Below are 25,079 nucleotides of genomic sequence, written 5' to 3' on the forward strand. Positions count from 1 at the left end.
AGTGGCGTAAGAGTGTTTTAAAACGTATGGGGTGGACTTTTGGATGCAAAAGAAAAGGGGGAAGGGGGGGTTGGTTCACCCAGAGAATGCGGCTTGCTTTCCCCTTGAGTCAGAATGACCTACATGGGGGTGGAGGGGGGAAATTACCATAAATAAATCACAGCAATGATATGCATGGATCTGGCGAAGGGCGGGGAAGGTACTGTTTAACCAAGGTAATAGTTAGTTTGAGAAGGGGGGGGCACAGTCAGACCATACATTTAAAGCACTATGATACTACTTTAAACAAGTGTGGCTTCCCCCAAAGAATCTTGGGAGCTGTAGTTTGTTAAGGGGGCTCAGAGTTGTTAGGAGACCCCCCCTTCTGTTCCCTTCACAGGACTACAATTCCCAGATTGTGGTTTCACAATCAATCCCTTTTCCCGGGGGATTCTGGGAATTGTAACTTTGGGAGAGGAATGGGGGAGGGGATGATCTCCCAACAACTCTCAGCACCCTTAACAAACTACAGTCCCCCGGATCCTTTGGGGGAAGTGTTGAAAGTGGAACCACAGCGCTTTGAATGGATGTAGCCAGAGAGAGACTGCTGCAGTTGTTTTCTGTGCAAAAGGCTTGCTCTTTTCCTTCTCTTAGACTTCATTTTCTAAGGGATGCAGCTGTTGAGAAATGCCAGAAATTAGAAGTGATACCAAAGGATGCTAAAAGAAGCCTCCAGACCTCCAGATGTTGCTGCTGGATGGGTAATTTCAGTACCACCCCACCCTTTATCTTCTATTTATTTGGAATTTCGCAGTCAAACTCTGCTTTTCCAGTTACAGGAAAGCAGCATGCAGATGACACAAATCCCCAGTTTACGGTCACTCTAAAGGCTGGAGTTGATTCTGTTACACGGGGTTTACGATCTCAGCTTCGGGATCTGTGTTTGGTGCAGCAGAGCTTTGAAGTATTGTGTCAGGAGTGCCTCTGAGTATATACAGAGTGCCTTTCCTCCTCTGCTGCCAACTCCTTGCAACCACAGCCAGCCTCTATATTACTGGAGTGGGGAAGTCCAAGCATGGTTGAGTCTTTATGCCTCTGTGTTGTGTTGTACAGCGGGCAGGGGGGTTAAAGGAATTAACTTCCACAATAATAACACAGAGAAAATTGGGGAGATGGGTGTGGTGTGGGCCCATTTCCTTTTGCTTCCCCTTTTTAGAGTAATAAAGGTGAAGGGGAGGATCTGTGAAAGAAAAAGGAGGGGAGATACTGATTAGCCAGAATGCTACTCTTGTAGGCACTAGGAAACAACTGTTTTTATCAGTCTGTAGGAAAAAAGCCCCCTTTATGAAGTATATCAACGATAGGTTATTTGTATTAGAAATCTGAATAAGGACCATGGAAGCCTAGCCATTGCTTGTATTGTATGGGCAGCAAGTCCAAATCATAAGTGCTTTCATTGTCAACACTATAGCATCGAGTTATTGCACAGTCCATAGGTTGAATTGTAAGTCTGCCTTTGGGTTCAGTCGCTGGGTTGGCAAACATGCACGGTCTGATGGACCATTTGCGTGCGGGGGGGAGGTGATGGGCTTTTGAAGAGGCTGCCTGCCTCCCTGTGCAAAACTGTGGGGCGAGGTGCTGAAGGAGGGATAGGGGAGCCCACGGCCCTCCGAGAGGAGCCGAGGAACCAATTCAGTTTCCGTTTGCAAATAAATCATTTGCAGATAGATGGCTTTTCGTTTTGCAGCAAACTGTCTCTCTTTAGATCCTGCTCCTCTCCTCTCCTCTCCCCGCCCCCACCCCGGCTATTTCCTGATCAGGTGAAAAGAGAACCCTTGCTCGTGAACAGACTTTGCATAAGTGTGTGTGTTTGTGTACATGCGTGCCTAATGCGTTGCCATGGAAATCGAGCGTGGTTACAAAGGCTGAGGGATGATGTCAAACACAAGTCTCCATTGTGCGGAAGGAGCTGTAGATAAAAGGAGGTCGCCGCGATACAAAACAGCACCCGAGGATTGATCCCGTGGCCTGAGAATTCTTTGGCAAAATATCCCCCACCCCCACTTTTCATGGAAGAAGTTGTATCCTCATCAGAGGAGGTGCAGAAGGCTGCAGTTCAGATGAGTGTTGTGTGCAGAGGAGAGACTAGAAACTTGAGCCAGACCCCTGTGGTCCACCTAGCGCAGTATTGCCTGCACCGACGGGCAGCAGCTCGGGTAGCTCAGTTGGTTTGAAGGTGGTGCTGAATATGCCCAGGTTACAGGTTTGATTCCCATAAGGGTCAGCCGCATTGCAAGGGGTTGGACTAGATCAGGAGTCTGCAACCTGCAGCCCATGGGCCGCAAGTGGCCCACGGGGGTCGTTTAAACGGCCCCGGAGCCGCCCCGGAACTGAGCCACCCCCTTGGTGAGTCCCCGCTCCGTGCTGTGCTAAACCGGTGCAGTGCAGAGTGGGGACTCGCTTCCGCGGCGCATCCCGTCTGCGCAGATGCCGAAAATCACATCTGCGCAGACGCAATCCAGCCCACAGAACAATCTCCGCGGGAATGAACCATCCCTGGCAAAGTAAACCTTGCCAATCCTTGGACTAGATGATGCTCAGGGTCCCTTCTGACTGGGTGGTTCTCTCTGGGATTTCAGGCAATTCCTAGCCTTACCTGGAGATGCTAGAGGTCAAACCAGTGACCTTCTGCATGCAAAGCAGGTATCCCATCACTGAGCTACAGTTCAGAGAAATCAACATAAGAAGACAGATCCTTGGCTCATCTAGCTCTGCAGGTAGGGGGCATTCCCAGCCATTCTGAGGATGTTGGGCATCCTCCTGCAATCGAAACAGATGCTCTGCCCAGGAGCTACAGCCTTTGCCCCCGTTTGCTAGACTACAAGTCCCATCATCCCTGTCCATTAGCCACTAGCTAGCCAGGGCTGGTGGGGTCTGGATTTCAACAACTTCTGGAGGGCAACAGGTTCCCCTGGTCAATATACCATATTTTTCACTCTATAAGACGCACCAGACCACAAGACGCACCTAGTTTTTGGAGGAGGAAAACAAGGAAAAAAATATTCTGAATCTCAGAAGTCAGAACAGCAAGAGGGAGAACAGCAGTGAAAGCAGCAATCCCTCTTGCTGTTCCGGCTTCTGGGGTAGCTGCGCAGCCTGCATTCGCTCCATAGACGCACACACATTTCCCCTTACTTTTTAGGAGGGAAAAAGTGAGTCTTATAGAGCAAAAAAATACGGTAAACCTCTGCCCACCCCTTGCAAGGGAATCACCAGTTTGAAACAAATTTCCTCCATGGATGAGTTTGGTGCACTGTGTAGGTTGTAGAGAAATGACATGAAGTAACCACTGATTTAGGATTTATAATGTATTATTATAATGCCATCAGTGCATGTGGGCTTTACAGAGGACACAGTGACAAGCTCCCTTCCCTGAGGAGCTTAAGCCAGCCAAAGTTTGACAGGTCAGCCCTGAATTCATGGATAGGCTGCCAAATAAACAGCTCATATTTTGTGGAAAACGTGCTCAGTGGTTATGTTTCCTCCTGATCCAGAGCTTTTGATTATTTTTGGTTAGGCATGAGAGAGGGGCATTTGAAGTGGAAGACTTAAGTCAAGAAGGCACACCCCCACCCTCAAGACAGGTAGCAATAATAATAATAAAAATATAATAATAATAATAATAATAATAATAATAATAATAATAATAATAATATCTAGAGAGTTTCTCTAGAATCTATGGATTTTCTAGAGTGCCATTTCTAGAATGCAGATTTCTAGCGATTCTCAGAGTGTCGTTTCTACAGTGCAGTTCTCCAGATTTCCTAGAATGCAAGTTGTGCGGGAACTGACCAATACGGGTGCATGTGTAGAATTGCAGAGACACAACAGAAGATGAAGGTGGAATGTGAGAATAGCAGGGAGCAGGGAACATTCTTTTTTATATTGGAGCACACCTCTTTGTAGGTGTGAAATGGCTTTATGCCTCACTTGTGGCCTTCCAGGCAGCGTCTGCCTGCCTGCAAACAGAATACTGGGTTAGATCAGAGTTTCTCAAACATGGGTTTCCAGCTCTTTTTGAACCACAGTTCCTATCATCCCAAGCTAGCAGAACTAGTGGTCAGGGATGATAGGAACTGTAGTCTGGAAACAACTGGAGACCCAAGTTTGGGAAGCCCTGGGCCAGAGAGACCTTGGGCCTAATCCTGCAAGCGTCACCTTCCAGGCTTCTACATGTCAGACGTGGGGCAGGACCAGAAGCAAAAGTGGGTGTAGCAGTAATTGCAACCCCTTATCTCTGTATTGTAAGCTAGTTTCTGCACACACAACCATATCCATCATCCATCCATCCAACCAACCAACCAAGAGGCATGATCAGAATTCTAGGACACGTTCCAGACAGGCCAAAGCACTGAAGGAGGAGGTGAAGCAGAGTCAGTGAGGGGGTGTGGCCTGGGGAGAAGGGGTGTGGCCTGGAAAGGCTCCTTAGCGCCAGACAGAGACTTGCGGAAGAGGCTTATTTGGCCCCAAATCTGAGGCACCCCACTCATGACATAGAGCATGCCATTACATATTTTCCAGGTGGACTTTGGTTATGCTGCCAGGCTGCCACGGAATTTATTGCCAGTCCACACCTGTAAAAATGCACATCTTTCTCTTGATCTAACAGCAACATATCGCCTTGCGACTTGTATCTGAACAAGCAGAACTGCTCCTGCATTTAAAAAAATTATCATCTGGCCGGGACAGTCTCTCCCATCAGCTCATCCCTTGGGCCCATAACAGCTGGCTCAGCTGAGCCATCACTGTCATTTCACATGCGCCAGGATGTCAGCAGATGTTTCAGTTGCTGTGTGTGTGTTAATGAACCGTTAACACACAAAAGCAAGTGTACGCTTCATCTCTTTATTCTGAAACTAAGTCCACATTTAGGAAATGATTTATCAGATACTCCGTTGTCAGAACAGAATGATAGAAGCCATTCCTTCATGCCAGGACCCCTTTAGTTAAGAAGGGAAGGGGCTGTAGCACAGCTGGGAGTGTCCTCTGCCCAAAGCCCTGCCGCACTGCTGCCAGTCAGTGCAAACAGTAGTGAGCTAGATGGATCAATGCTCAGACTCAGTAGAAGGCAGTTTCCTATGTTCCTAAGCACAAAGGTGGTTGTGTTTGTGTGTTTAACCTAACATCTCTCTCCCACCCCACCCCACCCCATCCAACAGGTTAACTTGTTTAAAATCATAGAACTGTAGAGTTGGAAGGGGCCCTGAGGATCATTTCGTCCAACCCCCTGCACAATGCACGAATATACATTTGTCCCATACTGGGATCGAACCTGCAACCTTGGCATTCTCAGGCACCATGCTCTAACCAACTGAGCTATCCGAGCTGTTGCCAGTTAGCAGAAGAGAATACTGAGCTAAGTATAAGCTGCTTTGGGAGCGTTTCTGGCCTTGAACGGCAAGGCACAAATTTAATTATTATTTTTTAAATCTGATCTTGGAGTCCAGTTTTGACTGCAGGGGATGTAAAGTCAAGAATAAGGTGAGGGTCAGTTTCTGGGAACTGCACGTGTGTGTGTGCGGAGGGGGAGAGAATTGCTGTTGCGTTCAGGTCCTACTTGCGTGTTTCCTAGAGGCAGCAGGCTGGTCATTGTGAGACCAGGATGCTCCAACTATAGGACAATTCTTACGTTCTTAATCAGTAGGTACAGAAGGGTGGAAAACCCCTTATGGCCCACCGACTGTCCCCTGAAAATAATTCCACACACACACACACCCTCCATTTGCATGACATGGCAACATGTAGCTGCTCCCAATGCCCCAAATTTAAAATGTTTAAATAGAGTTCAGAGAGTTCAGGGTGCTGGAATGGTGTCAGTTTTACAGCACATTGTTTTGCCTAGAGCAGAAGAGAAGAGATTTTCACGGGCACTGGTAAATTTCCTGCTTCCGAGACAGTCAAGATGCTTTTTGTTGTTGCAAAACTTAGAGAAGAACAGTCCATGTTCGCTGTATATAAATGTTGCAGTTTGCCCACGGATGTATAGTTGTTGATGCCTTACATTTTTTAGGGCGGTCAATTTTCTTGGGCTGCTCCGTTTTTTTTAGGAAGGAGGGAGTGCTTTTTTTAACAAAAACCGACACCAGCTCCTTTTCGGCCGGTATTTGCAACAGGGTTCCTCTCGTATCTTCTGTCCGCCCTCTTTTGAGGTGGGCGGGTCAGTTTTTGTACCAAACCACACAAGCCCCCCCAGTAACACCCTTCCCCACCCGCAAGCAGGCGAGATGAGAGATGACGAGCAGATTTTGCAATGACTGGGGGATGTTCTCTAACCAAAGGGGAGAGAGACACCTTCTAGCGAGTGACCGCTGGTGCAGGCACCAGGCGCTAAGGCGTCCGGAGAAGATTATGAGATCATAGTCTGCCCACAGTGTTGCATAATGCGCTCTGGAAGGAACATCATATTAATTTTTAAAGCAGCGTTTGAAGGCGCAGGCATTGCACTCACACCTCCCAAGTAGCAGGGGCATAAGGTTTTTGAGAAGCTGGTCCCCAACAGCTCTGGTTATGATGTCATTCTCCAGACTCTGGCCTGGTGCTTTTCTGTTTCTGTTTCCCAAGGCTGATAGCAGACCTCTCTCTTCTCAGAATGATCCCAGCCTCCCCCTTTACTTCTGTTACTAGCTAGACTTCTGAGAGCACTGAGAAATCTAGGGTGAATGTTGCAGAGGTTAGTTAGTTTCCTTTGAATGAGAGGCATCGCTGGAGACTTAACAGCGTGAGATTTGCAGAGCAGAGGCAGGATGCATTCCTGCAGCAGACAGCTCAGCTACTAATCTTGCACCACATTCCCTCCCAAAGAGGGCAAATGCTCTTCAAAGGATTGTTTGATCTTCAGCCCCCTCCCAGATTATTATTATTTTATTTACTATTTATTAGATTTGTATACTGCCTAATGCCCAGAGGTCTCAGGGGGGCTACAACATAAAATCACAATATGAAAACACAAAATGCGTAATAAAAACAAAAACAACCCAGTAACCACCACCCCACTTCCCCAACAAATTTTAAAAGGGCATTGGATGTCAGTCAGCCCAAGGCCTGGTTAAAGAGGAATGTTTTCTCCTGGCGCTTTAAGGTGTATAATGAAGGCGCCAGGTGAACTTCCCTGGGGAGAGCATTCCACAGACATGGAGCCACTGCAGAGAAGGCCCCGTTCTCGTGCTGCCACCCTCTGGACATCTCAGGGAGGCAGCACATGAAGGAGGGCCTCAGAAGATGATCTCAGGGTAGGTTCATATGGAAAGAGGCAGTCCTTGGGGTATTGCTGTCCTGAGCTATTTAAGATCTCCCTGACCATTTCACCATTAAGACTGGCTCCAGGCTTCCACCACGCAGCTGGAGGGCCATCATTGCCCCAAACTCCACATTGGAAGGACTGTAGCTCAGCAACAAAGCACATGCCTTTTGCATGCGGAAGGTCCCAGGTCGGACTGCAACTCCCATCATCCCTGACCATCAGCCACGCTGGCTGGCGTGGATGGGAGTTGATATCCCGTGACACTGAGAGCGCACCATGAAGTTTGCTCCTGGTCGAGGGCAGCTGCTGCAAAGTCAGCAGAGATAATAATCAACTACAAGGACCAGTGACCTGACTCGCGATAAGGCAGTTTCCTGTGTTCCTAACTTCTTGATGGGTATGGCACTCCAAAGGCTGGAGTGAAGCTCCCAGCCATCAAGGAACATACGGCTTCAGGAAATGTGTTGAGAACTGTGTTTCTAAAGTCACAAACTCCAGAAGGGCGGCTTTGTCAGTCTGTTATGGCAAACTCGTCTGGCAAACGCATCCCTCATTGCCGGCTGATGACGCATTCAACAGAAGCTTCTACCATATTGAATCCAATAATTTTTGATGGTGCTACAAGACACTTTTCTGTCCCTATGTGTAGATTTTCAGAGCAAGAAAATGCAGCTCGATCAAGGCATATATTTTCTTCCCTTTTTTTCTTCAAACATTAATGTAACAGTAGATGGGGGCTGGGGTGTCAAACGTGATCAATATTGATTCCCCCCTCCCCAAATTCAAGGGCTCAGATGCTAATTCTCAGAGGACCTTGCTCAGATATTAGCTTATTAGTTCATTTTCTGAATAATATCCTCCATCTTCATTCAATGACCTTGAGGCAATATGCTGGAGGCTCCATCCAAGACCTCCATTTTAACTTCACCGCAACCCTGTGAGGTAGCTTAGGTGGAGAGATCATTTATGAGTGGGAAAGGAGATTTGAACCCCCGATTTCCAACCACTGTTCCACACTGGCTCTAGCTATGCAGAGTACAGTCTGGAGAGTCGCATGTCTCACCCCTGCTCTCTACTTCCTGTCAGGTCTCATTTCCACAGGTCCCATCTGCTGTAGTCTCTACTTTGCCTGCAGTTATAATGGGCTGCAATATTAGTGGATGGCATTACTCAGGACGCCAGAGCTGACCCCGACCCACCAATTGCTAGCTTGCAAGCTGCTCTGCATACCGCATTTCTCAAAAGACCAGCTGAGTCCCAGTGTTTTTATTACTTGCAACATGCCTAATGCCTGCCTGTAAATGGCCGCTCCCGCTTGCCGTACCTGCAGATTTTTGTGTCCGTTTTGTGCTCTCGTGCAACGTACACCAATCCTCCCACCACCCCTGTGCGTTAAAACAGGCCTTGCATCCTTTACCACTTTTGTATGTGAGCTGTATACCCTCTGCAACAAGCAGAGCCTTGACAGTTGTGGCCCCGAAGCTATAGAACAAACTCCCCCCTGGCACGGTAGAATCATCCCTCTTTTGCTTGGCAGGGCTGTGAAAAATGGGGAAAGGCTCTTGATTTGTGCACTGCAGTTTGCAGGTTCAATTCCTTTTTGTCTCTCAGAGCAGGCGATGGGATAGGCTCCTCTGAAACCTAGGAGAACGACTGCCAGTCAGAGCAGACAACACAAGGTTAGAGAGACAAATCCTCTGACTTGTGATACGGCCATTTCACTCTGCTCCTTATTCAGCAGGCCTTGGGGATCTTGCCCTAGAGCAAGGAAGGGGAGGTTTTGACCCTCTGGTGTTGCTGAAACATAACTCCCACCATCCCTGCTTATTGGCCATGCCGGGCAGGGCTGATGGGAGTTGGAGTCCCCACAAATTCTGGAGGGCAAAAGGAACTGACTGCTTGGTTTCTTTCTAGTTATTTATCCATCCGTTTCATCTTGTTTTTATTGATTTCATATTGTTGTTATTTGGAGTGCTTCCCCTCTGTTGTTTCACACCAGGGTGGGGAACCTTTTATGCCTGAGGGCCGCATTTCCTTCTTGGTAAGCTCCTGAGGGCCACATGGTAGTGGTGGGCGTGGCCAAATGTGGTGGGAGGAGCAATGAATGTAAATTTTACCTTTGTACAGTGGGCTGGGGTTGTGAGGTTTTTTTTTACACACACACCTCTTTCCTCCATTGGGAAAACGAGGCCTTATCAAAGTTCAAGGGCTCATTCCAGCCAGGCAAAAACACGGGGCAAGGGGCGTGGCCTGGGGAAGGTTCCAAGGGCCAGACAGAGAGAACTGGAGGGCCGCATCTGCCCCATAGGCCAAAGCTTCCCCAGCCCTGTTGTATGTAAGCTGTTTTGAATACTTGCAAAATAAATAAAAAAGCAAGATACAAATATTTCAAGTAAATGTGGAAGAAGTCATGGGTAATTGTAGTTTTTGGGTACTTGTAACAGGGCTGCCTGCAATTTTCTAATGTGATCTGAACATGAGTTTTGTGTCATTTTGTACATGGAGGTGAATTCCATGAAACAATTCAAGAAAGTTAAGAGTTGATACCTAAGCTGCAGTCAAAAGGAAGCCACGATGCTCAACTCTCCTAGGGACAAAGCTGAGGTCAGGAAATTGCCATGCCATCGCTCAAAGATATCCAGTGGTTCTTTGGGTCGAAAATGCAGGCGCAAAACTTTGTCCTCGCAGCTCTTCTCAGTTCCACACCCAGTCATGCGCTGCTGCCTTGCAAGACGCCTGTCTCGGCACGCTGCAGATTTTATTTTATATTGTATTTAGATAAATTTATAAACCACTTAATAAATAAAAAAGCCTCCAAGCAATGTACATAAGATGGTATAAAACAATTATCAATGGCTCACAGATGAAATCAACAGAAAATTAAAGAATAAGAAGTATATGTAATGAAATCATATATGCCTGGGAAAGCCTGCTGGAATAAAGAAGTTTTTAACAGGGGTCTGAAACAGTATATCGCGAGGTTGCCTGCCGAATGTCAAATCAGCAGGGAATTCCACTGAAAGATCAACTCCTTGCAGACACGGAACGAACATTAATAAGTCACTTTGTAACTTTCATTTGCGGCTCGAGGTGGCTTTTTCTTGCCCTTTTGTAAAAGGAATTTCCTATGCTGGAGACTTTGTACATATTTATATTGACTTTATTAAAAAAGGAAAGAAAGGGAAAGCGATTCAAGTTGTGTGTACATTGTCCTGTCTTCAAAATATTCCAAGATCGGTCACTGTAAATGTTTTCTTTCCAACAGATTGTGCAGCTGAGGGAAATGTGGGTGGAAGTCCAACGCACACCAGGAGTGCATGTTGCCTGTTTGCTGTGCATTAGTGGTGCTGAGCAAGGAATTCTGACCTCCTCCACCAACAGACAACTTTCTTCTGAGCTCTAGGCTTCCAAGGCTGACACACCAGTTTGCCTGGGCATTCCGTCAGCTGACCACCAAGGGCCAATCCCTGCCCACCGTTAAAAGCCCAAACTTCAATCCTGTGGAATATGCATTATGTGACATTTCAGTGAGTGTAAGTTCCACAGATCAGAGTGGTCAGATACACGGAGGGGGCAAGGCAATCCCTTAGGGCAGCCTTTCTCAACCTGTGGGTCCCCAGATGTTGTTGAACTACAACTCCCATCATCCCTAGCTAGCATGGCCAGAGCTCAGGGATGATGGGAGTTGTAGTCAAACAACATCTGGGGACCCACAGGTTGAGAACCGCTGCCCTAGGGTCACAGGTGCCGAACCTGTGGCCCTTCAGATGTTTCCGGACTCCACCTCCCATCAGCCCTAGGCAGCGTAGCCAACAGCCAGGGATGATGGGAATTGTAGTCGTGCCACAACCTAGCCTGACCTTAGACCAAGGTTTCCCAAACTTGGGTCCCCAGTTGTTTTAGGACTACAACTCCCATCATCCCTAGCTAGCAGGACCAGTGGTCAGGGATGATGGGAATTGTAGTCCAAAAACAGCTGGAGGCCCAAGTTTGGCAAATCTTGCCTTAGACTGACCACCAGCTCCATTAATCCCAAGCCATCTGGAGACCTGTCCTTGTTGAGGTGTGGCAGTTACTTCCAGTGGGGTGGAGGGTACATTTTAGTGTGCACACATACACCGAGACTTGAACAAACATGGAGGCACAACACACAAACTTGTTTTCCAGTGTACCTAGAGCTAAATCGGGGTAGAAGGGCCCAGAAACCATGTGAGACGCTACCATGATCACAGAACCAAGCGAAACTGCACAACGCAAATGCGTTTCCAACGCAGGTTCGTACATCAAATAAATGTCACCGGTGCGATTCATTCTAAGCGCAATATTTAAAGTTTTTACAGAACTGCATTTTGGGGGATTAGGATGGAGAGGTTACCAAGAGAGGCACGGTGAAAGTGAAAGCATCACTGCCTCTCAGCCTACCTCACAGGGTTGTCGTGAGGATAAATAGGGAGGTGGGAAAATGATGCAAGCTCCATTTCCATTATAATCACTATTACAGTGGTACCTTGGTACTCAAACTTAATCTGTTCCAGAAGTCAGTTCCAAAACCAAAGCGTTCCAAAACCAAGGCACGCTTTCCCATAGAAAGTAATGTGAAATGGATTAATCCGTTCCAGACTTTTAAAAACAATGCCTAAAACAGAAATTTAACATGAATACTATTTAATGAGACCACTAATCCACAAAATGAAAGCAATAAACAATGTACTGCAGTCACACAATCAATCAATCAGTAGCTGAACTGGGTTCCACACAGTCACGAAAACAAAACAAAAAGAGCCGCAAAAACACCAACACAAAATAAATAGCAAAAACAGATCTCAGCATAACACTCAAAACAGAAGCGTGGCACTCAAAAGGGAGCACATTTGGCTTCCGAAAAGCATTCACAAACCAGAACACTTATTTCCGGGTTTGCAGTGTTTGGGTTCCAAGTTGTTTGAGTACCAAGGCGTTTGAGAACCAAGGTACCTCTGTAGGCCTATGAAATTCTGGATGGGTGCCAGAGTCTGGGGAAGTCAGACTTAACCTCGGTTAAAACACCAGGAACACAAAGGCCGAACACATCCAGCATCCTGTTTTTACAGTGGCCAAACAGGTTGCCTCTAACAGGGGAGGCACAACACAGTCACTGTGGCTAGTAGCCACGGATAGCCTTATCCTCCACAAATTTGCCTAATAACCCTTTCACAGGCATCCAAGTTGACCACCATCACAACACCTTGTTGGGAGCAAGTTCCATGGTTTAGCTTTGCAAAGTACTCCCTTTAAGCTGCAGGTTCCCAGGATCTTCATGCAGGAGCTGATCACAAGAGGGATAGCTCCGTCGGTAGAGCACGAGACTCTCAGTCTCAGGGTGGTGAATTCAAATCCCGTGTTGGGTGGAAGAATTCCTGCATTGCAGGGGGGTTGGGCTAGATGACCCCTTGTGGTCCCTTCCAACTCTACCGAGTCTGTCTGCCTATCTACATGAACTGAGGAGCAAGGCAAGAGAGGAGCAGGGAGCCTTGGGCCAATACAGCAGTAGTATGTGGTAAGATGCTAGATGGGAAGGGACCATGACACAGACACACGGTACAAAGTTCCATTTACACTGAAGTCCACACACAGAGGTAGCTTGCAGGACACTCAACGGCCCCATCCAACGGAGCAAGCTTCGTTTAATGTGAGTCCATTGGCAAGAAGCTTCTGGGAGCTCCGTGGAAATGCTGCTTATATTAACAGAGAGCTTACATATTGGATTCATGGATTCAACTTAAGGGTGGTACCACTGTTGCTTAGCTTCAGGGTTACATATGAAAGAATACAACAACAAACACTAGAACTGAATAAGGTACTAGCTCAAAAAATTGAGTTCAGCTTATTATGTCTAAGACAAACATTGGAAACAGGGAGAAAGACCGACAAAAATTCTAGCTAATCGTCTAAAACAGAAGAAAACGAACCAAATAATACCTTTAATAAGAAAGAAAAACAACATCGCAGCAACCTCATCAACAGATATAAATAACCCATTTCTTTTAATTCTACTAAAAGCTATATGAAGGGCCAGAAAATATACCAGAGGATGAGGTGGAAAACTTTTTTTAGGATATTAAAACTACCAACCATTGAAGAATATAAAAAACATACGCTATCAGCCCCCCTGAAGGTATCAGATATTGAGAATGAAATAGAAACAATGGGAAATGGGAAATCACCTGGACCAGATTGTTTTCCTATAAAATGGTATAAGAGCACGAGACTCTTAATCTTAGGGTTCTGGGTTCGAATCCCATGTTGGGCAAAAGATTCCTGCATTGCAGAGGGTTGGACTAGATGACCCTTGTGTCCCCTTTCCAATTCTATGATTTTATGATCCTCAATAACAGCCACCTTGAAAACAGCATCATTTAATCAGAGGAAGTGATGTTTGGCTATAAGAGTTAAAATTTCTGTTTCATTAACCACCATGACAAATATATGGTTTGTGAGTGATTAACTGCACCCTTCCAGGACCCAGAAGCTTTTCTGATGTGCTGTTTGATGATTTCATTCCACAACTTCCTTATATATACTTGTCAGGGGCTCAGGAGCAGAGGCACAGGGAAGAGAGGAGATGGAGAGCGAAGGGGAAGAATCCGAGGGGAGCGTAGGAGAAGAGGACAGTGGACCGAGGGATTCCATGAGCCTCTCCAGCGAATCGGAAGATTCACAGAAGGGGGCGCCAGTGGCCAGGGGTAGGGGGTTCCCAAGGGGAATGCCCCAGGAGCAAGGGGGCAGCAGGGACTCCCAGAGCAGTAGCTGGAAATCAGGACCAGCTTCCCCACCAGAGCAGAGTGGGGGGGAAGAGTCCCAAGGATCGGGGCCAGTGCATTCCCCACCAGGGAGAGAAGATAAGGCAGGGCTGACCACGCCTCCATCAGAAAGTCGGACAACGGAGGAGAGGTCAGATCCGGCCAGTGTCCCAGAAGAGGGAAGCAGTGACCGAAGTACTGTAACGGTTAGGAGAAAGGTCACTGGGCTGGCGCGAGAGGCAAGTTCAAATGTACAGGAGCGCGGGACAGCAGAGAAAGAGGATTGGGAACCAGGTCCTAAAGCCCGCTGGAGGGAGGGGGAGGAGCTAAGCGACTCAGCGTCGGAAGAGTCCAGAAAGGGCAATGCCCCAGCGGGCAGGAGGACCCAGAGGAGGAGAGAGCAGCGTAAAAGGTGGAGCAGGGCTAGGATCTTAAACTGGTGTCATAGGGGAGGAGACTCAGACGGGACTTCGCCGATCTAGGGTTTAAGACGTAGGGCTGCACGCTGTGGCTTTGAAATGGAAACTGAACTTCAATAAAGACTTTTGTACATTACTACAGCCTAGCGTTGGTACTCTGTGAGCTGGAACCTAGAGGCAGCTCTGACAATACTAGAATCCTAAACACCTAGCTGGTTGATGCAAATAACCTTTTGGACCATTGCTGATCATGCTGGAGGAAGTAAAAATCAGAGGTGAGGAGCCTGTGGTTCTCCAGGTGTTGTTGGACTCCAAGTCCCATCGTCCTTGACCACTGGCCATGCTCTCTGAGGCTGATGGGATCTGGAGTACAACAGAATCTGCAGGACAAACCAGGCTGCCCATCCCTGGGGAAAAGGAAACTCTGGTCTCCAATACTGTTTTCTCAGAAGATAAGGCTAACACAGGGGTGATGTTGACCCTGCGGGCATGCAGGCCAGAGGTGATTGGTGGCTTCCCCAAATCTCTTGGAAATCAGCTCTCCAGGGAACATGTGGTAGGAAACACAGATTCCTCGATGAAACAAAAAAGCCTGGATGGATCAAACCAAAGCTCCATCCAATGCAGCCTGGATAGCTCAACTGGTTAGAGCAGGCATCCCCAACCTGCGGCCCTCCAGATGTTTTGGTCTACAACTCCCATGATCACTAGCTAACAGGACCAGTGGTCAGGGATGATGGGAATTATAGTCCAAAACATCTGGAGGGCCGAAGGTTGGGGATGCCTGGGTTAGAGCATGGTTGTGATAATGCCAAGGTTGCAAGTTCGATACCCACTTGGGACAGCTGTATATTCTTGAATTGTGCAGGGGGTTGGACTAGATGATCCTTGGGGTCCCTTCCAACACTACTATTCCATGATTCAATCCCATTTTTAAAAGTGGCAAACCAGATGCCTCTAGAAAGCCCATAAAGCAGGGTGAGAAGGCAAGAGCCCTTGTTGCACCCCTGAGGCTGGTAGAATGCCTCTAGACAGAGAAGCTCCATTTTGCCATTACGACCATTGATAGGCGTATTCCCTGTGAAATATCTGTCCAATACCTCTTTTAAAACAGTATTAACTGAGTGGCCATCGCTGAAGCATGGGGTTGCCAATTCCCTCGGTTAATTATGAGCCGTTGTGAACAAGTCCTTCCTTTTAGGTCACCCAAAACGTAAGAGAGGTGGAAACAAGGTGTTTGGTGCCTCCATTATGAACACAGAAAGCTACCTTAACACTCAGCTTGACCCTTCGACCATCAGGCTCATTACTGCCGACAGGGACTGGCAGCAGTTCTGCAGTCTCTCTCAGCAGTACCTGAGACCTTCTGCACATAAAGAAGATGCTCGGCATTCAGAAGAAATGCAGGTGATGTGCCCATCAGATCCCCCACTCGCTTCCAAACATTTATAGGAACATGAAAAGGTGTGTAATACTGAGCTGGTCCATCAGCTTGGTGCTGACCATTAAAGCCCTAAACGGCCTCGGTCCAGTATACCTGAAGGAGCGTCTCCACCCCCATCGTTCTGCCAGGACACTGAGGTCCAGCGCCAAGGGCCTTCTGGCGGTTCCCTCACTGCGAGAAGTGAGGTTACAGGGAACCAGGCAGAGGGCCTTCTTGGTAGTGGCACCCACCCTGTGGAACGCCCTTCCACCAGATGTCAAAGAAATAAACAACGATCTGGCTTTTAGAAGACATCTGAAGGCAGCCCTGTTTAGGGAAGCTTTTAATGTTTGATGCATTACTGTATTTTAATATTTTGTTGGAAGCTGCCCAGAGTGGCTGGGGAAGCCCAGCCAGATGGGTGGGGTATAAATAAAATTATTATTATTATTATTATTATTATTATTATTATTATTATTATTATTATTAGTGAGCTATTGAATTTTTCCTTAAAAAGAAGATGCTAGTCCTCATGATTCCAAATGAAGATTGGAATTAAGCAGGAGGCTGCCTTCTACCAAGTGAGGCCATTGGCCAATCTAGCTCAGTACAGCCAACACAGTGATACTCTGGCTTTCCAGAGCCAGTGTGGTGTAGTGGTTGAGAGCAGTAGTCTCATAATCTGGTGAACTGGGTTTGCTTCCCCGCTCCTCCACATGCAGCTGCTGGGTGACCTTGGGCTAGTCACACTTCTTTGAAGTCTCTCAGCCTCACTCACCTCACAGAGTGTTTGTTGTGGGGGGGGGGGAGGGAAAGGAGAATGTTAGCCGCTTTGAGACTCCTTCGGGTAGTGATAAAGCGGGATATCAAATCCAAACTACTACTACTACTACTATTCTTCTTCTTCTTCTTCTTCTTCTTCCTCTTCTTCTTCTTCTTCTTCTTCCTCTTCTTCCTCTTCTTCTTCTTCTTCTTCTTCTTCTTCTTCTTCTTCTTCTTCTTCTTCCCACCTCTACATGAGACCTTCTGAATGCAAAGCAGATGCTCTGCCACTAAGCAATGGCTCTTCCCCTCAAAAAAGAGAGAGTGTAAGATTCTAGTCCTCATGTATCCAAATCAAGGATGGAAGTAAACAGAATGCTGGCCCATATCCTTGGGTCCACCTAACTCAATACTGCCTAAACGGATTGGCAGCAACCCTCCAGGGTTTCAAACAGAGGGGATGTTTCTCAGCCCCCTCCTGGGAGAGATCCCAGGGATTGAACCAGAGACCTTCTGCATTCAAAGCAGATGCTCTCCCTCCCTTCCCTTAAGAGCCTAGTTGGCTCTGAGCAGAAGAGGCCAACGCAAACATCAAATGTATGAAGGGAGGGCGTTCTTCACAGCTCCTGGCAGGTCCTGAGAGAAGATGCGAGGCTCCAGCAAGACGGGAGGGGAGCAGGGTTGAAATGACTTCAGGTAAGCATGCAGGCAAATGCTCCTTCTTTCCACCACCAAAGAAGGAGAAAGAGAAAAGGAAAGAAAGAGAGAGAGAGAGACGCCATTCTATTCATCCTGTTTAATACACCTGGAAATGAGCCGAAGTGGTACCGTCTTTCCAACACCGCAAGGTCTCCACGGCCACAGAGCGGCACAGCGGGCAGGTCTTCTCCCGGTCAAACCAGAGGCAGAGACACTCTTCGCAAAAGACGTGCTTTATAGGCAAAAGGAGCAAAGGTTATTGTCATTATTATGGAACCCGGGACCTTCTGCAGAGGCAAACGGTGCTGAAAATACAGGATGGTATACAATGAGCAGGAAGCAGCGAGCATGTAGCAATGGAAAGGACCGCTAGGAGGGGCGCCAGAGTATTTGAACGAGCGCCCCTCTGTGGCACTGTGCGGAAATTCATTTTTTTAAAATAAAAAAATATTGACTAGTAACTTCTTGCTGCTTGGGAGCCACAAAGACACGAGCGCTGGTGGGTGCTGGCAGGTGCCCGAGGTTGCTTGCTGCTGGCGCCGGGCCCAATTCTAAGGAGGCTGAAATTTTTACCCTATCCCCAATTATTTTTTCCTTCTATTTTTAAAAAAATGAATTTCAAAGTGTTGACATATGCAAAGGGGGGGGGGGGGCTAGCTTCCCAGGCATTCAAAAACTAAAGTAAATAAAAGTAATTAGGATCTAAGCTTGTCCAATGCCCCCCGCCCGCCCCCCGGCTGTTGCAAGACAAAAAACCCTCTTTTCAGTATTAGGAATTAACAGTGTACTCTTCCCAGACAAATCAAGAGCATGGCACTCTTAAACTCGGCGTCGTGCGTTCAAGCCCCATGTTGAGCAAGATTTCATGGAAAGTGCCATTGTGCGTGTCTGTGTGCCACTGTGACACCTGCAATTTGTATGATCATCCCCCCCCCCCCCCCAGTTTGGCAAACTAAGCCCAGAGGCGACTTAGCAAGCCGGGTGAGGACAGCGCCACTTTGCCCAGGCTGCCCTGCACCCAACCAGTCCGCATTACCTGGCATAAGAGGATCAGGGGTTCCCGGAACTCAGCCTGGCAGATGGCACAGATGTCGCCAGCCTCACTGCACTGCTGGCTGGTGGCACGGACCCCGTAGGTCTGGAAAAAGGAGGCAGAAGCATGTAGTCAAAATGACAGGATGACACCGTTCAGTTTGACATTTCGATCCTGCCTTCTCCCCTGTCTTTTATACCCACAACAACCCTGTGAGGCAGCGACACACAGGCTGGGTCACCCCGTGTCGGGTGTCAGGGAATCCGATCCTCCCCCCCCCCCCACAGTAGGCTGCCAGGAACAAATAACAAGGGGAATTCTTACCACGGTCTTTTATTCAATCTTCACAGAGAAAAGCAGCCTCTTGGAGTAATAGCATTGCTCGGAGTAATCACCACCCCACTTCTCTCCTCAATCATTAACAGCACCACCCCCATTACAGTGGTCGCTTAGGGCCATTTGACTCTGAGCCCTTTGCTCTCCTACTTTCAATGCTCACCGGGTGCTGGGAAAAGAGGGGTCTGGAATACTTTCTAGTGATAACGTTTCAGCCAGCTGCTCCAGCTCTGCTTCCCCCTCGTCTTCCCCCATTATTTCCCAGCTTCTCTCCTCCTCTGCCTCTGAGCTATGGCCTCCCGCAAACCACTGTTGTATATCTATACAGTGGTACCTTGGGTTACAGACGCTTCAGGTTATACAATGGTACCTCGGGTTAAGTACTTAATTCGTTCCGGAGGTCCGTACTTAACCTGAAATTGTTCTTAACCTGAAGCACCACTTTAGCTGATGGGTCCTCCTGCTGCTGCCGTGCCACCGGAGCACGATTTCTGTTCTCATCCTGAAGCAAAGTTTTTAACCTGAAGCACTATTTCTGGGTTAGCGGAGTCTGTAACCTGAAGCATATGTAACCTGAAGCGTATGTAACCCGAGGTACCACTGTATACGCTTCAGGTTACAGACTCCGCTAACCCAGAAATATTACCTCGGGTTAAGAACTTTGCTTCAGGATGAGAGCAGAAATCACACGGTTGCGGTGTGGCAGCAGCGGGAGGCCCCATTAGCTAAAGTGGTACCTCAGGTTAAGAACAGTTTCAGGTTAAGAACAGACCTCCAGAACGAATTAAGTTCTTAACCCAAGGTACCACTGTACTGTCTTCCTCTTCTCTGGAAGGCTCAGTCTGGGCAGGAGGTCTCCACCATTCCTCCTCTGTCTAGTCCCTGATACCCTGCGGGATTCGTGGCTGAGGGGGATTCGAACCCTGGTCTCCCAGGCCCTAGCTCGACACTCTTCACTGTTATACTGCACCGCCTCTCAAATGTGAGGCATAGGGGCAGTTGCCCACATGAAAGTAACTCCAATGCAAAACATCCCTACAACACCCCGAGGGCCGCACTCCCTTCTGGGCAACTTTCTAAGGGCCAGGGACAAAGGTGGGTGGTACAACAAATATACCGTATTTTTCGCTCTATAGGACGCACTTTTCCCCCTCCAAAAATGAAGGGGAAATGTGTGTGCATCCTATGGAGCGAATGCAGGCTCCTTGGCTTCACGGCGACGCGCCTGATCTGGAAGCCGGAGGAGGAACATAAGGGTCTCCTTAGCCCTGTGCAGCCTCTTCGGGCAGGGGGAGCCTTCATCCCGCTGCCCTGAAGAGGCTTGGCGCGGTTATCCCAGAAGCCACAACAGCCACACGGTATCCCAGAAGCCAAATCCCTCTTGCTGTTCTGGCTTCTGGGATTCAGAATAATTTTTTCTTGTTTTCGTCCTCCCAAAACTAGGTGCACCCTATGCAGCGAAAAATACGGTAATTTTTTACCTTTGTGGGATGGCTTCCCCACGCACCCTCCTTGGTTCTCCCATCCAGAGAGGCAAGAGCAGGCATAGGCAAACTCACCCCTCCCAGATGTTTTGGGACTACAACTCCCATCACCCCCAGCTAACAGTACCAGTGGTCAGGGATGATGGGGGTTGTAGTCCCAAAACATCTGGAGGGCCGAGTTTGCCTATGCCTGGGCAAGAGGCATGGCCAGAGTTCAAGGCCACGTATCCAGCCAGGGCAGAAACACTTGGCTGTCAAACAGGGCTGGTGAGGGGTGTGGCTGGGGATTGGAGGCGTGGCCTAGGGAGAGTTCTGAGGGCCAGGTAGAGAGGGCTGGTGGGCCACATTTGAGCCGGTCTGTCCGCCTTTGTCTATACATTTAAGCACTGGCGGCCTTTGCTTCTTTCATTGCTTGCTTTGGGTCGAATACAGCCGAGAATAATTTCCTGCGATTTCCAGGGATGTGCTAACTTAGCTGGACTCTTCAAATCTTTCCTAACCGGCACAATGCTAGAAATTCCCCGCGCTCCCTGCAGCGAACCTCGTCAGTCACTTGCTGCTCCGATGGATGCTCTTCCTTGCCATTGTTGAAGCATCCAATTATCTTAATTATAGGAAAGCAAAGCAGCTGCCTACATACCTGGGGGGTGCAAAGGACCTTCAGTGCTTTCCTCACACTTCCCACGCGACCGCAAATGTCAAAAGACTGGAACAAAAAGAGGTAGAAATTCACCGTAGGATGAGGGGGCGGGGGGGGGGAGGAGGTGCTATTTCTGTCTTTCAAGGAAAGCGACAGCATTTTCTCTGAAGCAAGATCAAAGCTTCGCCTGTTGAATGGCAGCCCGCTGGGAGGCTGATAAAACCAACACTGGCAACTAAACCTGCACTCTAGCGCAGTGTGAATGGGCGCTGACGTCCTCACAAAGGAACACAGAATGCTGCTTTATCCCAGATCAGGCTACTTGTCTTATCTTGACCAATGTTTACTACTCTGGCTGGCAGCAGCTTTCCAGGGTCTCGAGCAGAAAATGGTTTTTCTCATGACTTGATGGGATTTTTAAAAAAATAAAATAAAAATATAATACTACATTTATATCCCACTTTTCCTGCAAGGAGCTCAAAGTGGAGCAGCTGGTTCTCCTTCCTCCTCATTTAATCCCCACTACAACCCTGTGAGGTAGGTTAGACTGTAAGTGGCCTAAAGCTTTCCCCATCCCTGACCCTCAGGTCAACCACTTACTTTGCAGAGGCTGTACAAGATCAGGAGAATCCCCCCGAGGAAATAGCTGCTGGACGGGCCGTCCCCCATGATGTATTTATACCACAGCTGGATGGGGACCAGGGAGCGAAACAGCTGGCTCAGCTCCTCAATGACCAGGTAGAACTTGCCCTGTAGGAGAGATAGAAACTCAGGTAAGGCTACTTCCAGGCTATCACCTGGAACCATAGAACTAGCAAATCCAGGTTGCCCAGTTCATTTATTCCTTTATTACACCCAACTGTTCACATACACCCCTCTGCAGCAACCTGGACTAAATCTATAAACAGGTTTGCCACTGCATCTGAGGTTTCAAAGGACCATGTTTAAAGCATATCATATTAAGGAAAGAAAGAGTTTTTGAACAGGTGTTTTCTGTATGTAGAACTTGCTAGGAGTTAATCTGAAGTTCTGATTTTGTTTATTTAAAGCAGGGTTTCCCAAACTTGTGTCTCCAACTACTTGGGGACTACAACTCCTATCATCCCTAGCTAGCACGACCAGTGGGAATTGTAGTTCAAAAACAGCTGGAGACCCAAGTTTGGGAAACCCTGATTTAAAGAATTTGTGCCCTGCTCTTCAGCCCCAAAGGCTCCCCCGGTGGCTTACTTATGATCTGTTACAACCAGACAGTCCCTGCCCCTGCAGTCTTACAATCTAAAAGAAAAACATGACACACGAGGGAAAAGGAACAAGGAGGGAAGAGGAAAACACCAATCAAAACTCAGGCACCCATTTCTAAAACTGTTGTTCCTGTATTGACCAGCTAGCACATTTCGGGGTGGGGTGGGGGGCTGGATGAAGCCTGTCTTTCGGCAAAGCTAACAAACTGCGCCTTCTGCTTCTCCGTTTCCCTCCCCTCCTGGGCCACTAATTTTGTTTTCTGTGCCAGATACTCTACAATACAATATACCGGCACATTTATCAGTAATTCCATGGCTATGGTTTTCTATTTTCTTTTGATCGGGATTGTTTCCTACATTCGTATGAAGTTTCTTTCTGAGCATCGGTCCCTGAGTGTTGAAATAAAGAGAGTGAACGACGGACTGCTTTGCAGGCATAGCTGTCAACTTTTCCCTTTCCTTGCGAGGAATCCTATTCGGAATAAGGGAATTTCCCTTTAAAAAGGGGAAACATTGACAGCTATGCTCCCAGGCCCCCTCACCCACTCGCAGGAGCTCAGCAGCCTGGCAGGCAGCACTCAGGCCCTTTTGAAAACCCAGGACCAGGATCTTTTCCCGTGCATCTGTCCCGACGCGCTCGGCTTTAACAGAGCAAACCGCTGCGGGACCTGCAAAGCAATTTAGATCAGTGTTTACCTCCTGGCTGGCTGGCCTCCTGGGAAGAGGAAGGCGGCTCAAAAATACAGTCGTCATATCTTCCAGTCCCAGGGGGTGCTGTGCCTCTCGCCTTTGTCCCAGCCTTCTCCTACCTCTACGGCCCTCCAGATGTTTGAGGAGAGGGTGCCCAGTCTGCTCAAGTTGTGGGGAGGGCTCAAATCAACTAAAATGTCCAGGGCAGCTGTTTACCAGCTCCATCTGGTATGCAGGCTGAGACCCTACCTGCCTGAGGACTGCCTCGCCCGAGTGGTGCATGCTCTAGTTATCTCTCACTTGGATTACTGCAATGCGCTCTACGTGGGGCTACCTTTGAAGGTGACCCGAAAACTACAACTAATCCAGAATGCGGCAGCTAGACTGGTCACTTGCAGCGGCCGCCGAGACCACTTAACACTGGTCTTGAAAGATCTACATTGGCTCCCAGTACATTTCCGAGCACAATTCTTTTTTTTTTAAATAATTTTTATTAACTGGCCAATCACATCAAATTAAATCACATCATATAAATTCCGAATTACAAAGCCAAATTTTTAAATTTTGTTGGGGGAACCCATACTTCAAGATCCAAAGGGGAATTCAGATCATCTTCTTATTACTGCGTTAATGTCCAAATCAGTCCCAATCAGTCCAAACAAAGTTCATAATTCTATCCAGTCTTATCTTGGTGTTGCCACATCATATCTTGTTCGTATAATTTCTCTTTTTCCTTTACGATCTCTTCTGTTAGTCTCCTTAAGCCGATAGCAAGTGTAATAATCCTGTGTGGATTTCCCGTTCCTTCACTAAGTCCAGATGGTTTCCATATATCTCCTTCGTAGATAACATCACTTTATCCATCGTAAATTTTGGCATTTGTCGCTCTTAAGTCCCACCGAGGAGTTGATTCACGATATGTAAACAACTCTATTTCTCTCTTTCTCCTCCCAGACCCAAGAGCTCCCACAATGCCTCACAAAATGGCGAACGGCATTTTTTCCTGACTGCGTCACTCCAAAACTCTTAGCTTTCCAGCTTCATCTTGAAACATTGCTTTGGATCAAAAGTTTATCTCCACACAGCCTTAAATCCACAGCTTAAGTCCTTAATTTCTGACTCATTAGGGGAGGGGGATTCTTGTTAAATCACATAAAAAGGTAGAGGCAGGTTTTTTCCCCCCTCCCCCCTCAGTCATTACCGTATCTTGACGTTCTTCTCGTATTTTATTGTTGTCTTGTTATCAGAGATCTCTTCTGTCAGCAGTATTTACTCCCCTTTTTCCTTGATGTATGTTCAATTAATCATGTCCAAATTATTTCTTTTAAAGATCATTGCAACCAGCGGCGCGAATCGGGGACGGCGTCAAGGAGTGCCGAAAATCCCACAGGAGGGCTTTGTGCCTAGTGCCCCCACCCCCACAAATTCGGGGGTGGTATAGGGCACAGCAGGCAAGGTCCGTCCCCCCCATAATCCTGGGGGGGTTAAGGAGGCTAATTACCCCCATCATAGCCTCCAAATTACCTCGTGTGGGTCGGAGAGATGTTATTGTCAGCCATCTTCCGATGCGCCACCTAGTGGCCCCCCTCCGAGCACAATTCAAAGTGTTGGTGCTGACCTTTAAAGCCCTAAATGACCTCGGTCCAGTATATCTGAAGGAGCATCTTCACCCCCATCGTTCTGCCCGGACACTGAGGTCCAGTGCCAAGGGCCTTCTGGCGGTTCCCACACTGTGAGAAGCCAAGTTACAGGGAACCAGGCAGAGGGCCTTCTCGGTAGTGGCACCCACCCTGTGGAACCCCCTCCCACCAGATGTCAAAGAAAAGAACAACTACAAACTTTTAGAAGAAATCTGAAGGCAGCCCTCTTTAGGGAAGCTTTTAATGTTTAACAGACCACTGTATTTTAATACTTTGTTGGAAGCCACCCAGAGTGGCTGGGGAAACACAGCCAGGTGGGCTGGGTATAAATAATAAATTGTTGTTGTTGTTGTTGTTGTTGTTGTTGTTGTTGTTGTCAGCCACATGGGCGGGGTATAAATAATAAATTGTTGTTGTTGTTGTTGTTGTTGTTGTTGTTATTAAAGCCCACCGGGCAGCTCAGGAGGAAGCTGCCTTATACTGAGTCCAGCCACCTGCAGCTCAGCGACACTGCCTGGCCGCAGTTCTCTCTCCCAGACCTACTTGGGGATGTCAGGAATCAAACCTGGGACCTTCTGCGTGCAAAGCAGATGCCCTAACCCCTGAGCTACAACCCTTCTCTTAAGAACGTCAGAATGTGCCTTATCAGGTCAC

General features: G+C 47.8%; 1 protein-coding gene across 1 annotated transcript in view; it reads right to left on the minus strand.

Moving 5' to 3' along the window:
• Positions 1 to 17,443: 17,443 nt before the first annotated feature.
• The window catches only part of RNFT2 (ring finger protein, transmembrane 2), a 28,412-nt gene continuing 20,776 nt past the window's right edge, over positions 17,444 to 25,079 (minus strand). The window contains exons 7-10 of the mRNA XM_079956893.1: positions 21,455 to 21,604; positions 20,855 to 20,920; positions 18,398 to 18,499; positions 17,444 to 17,593 (exon numbers count right to left, since the gene is read on the minus strand). Of these exons, the coding sequence (XP_079813019.1) occupies positions 17,459 to 17,593; positions 18,398 to 18,499; positions 20,855 to 20,920; positions 21,455 to 21,604 (453 nt within the window). The 3' untranslated portion in view covers positions 17,444 to 17,458. The remainder of the gene's footprint in view (positions 17,594 to 18,397; positions 18,500 to 20,854; positions 20,921 to 21,454; positions 21,605 to 25,079) is intronic.

This window comes from Podarcis cretensis (genome assembly GCF_951804945.1).
Source record: "Podarcis cretensis genome assembly, chromosome: 16".
NCBI classification, from domain to species: Eukaryota; Metazoa; Chordata; class Lepidosauria; order Squamata; family Lacertidae; genus Podarcis; species Podarcis cretensis.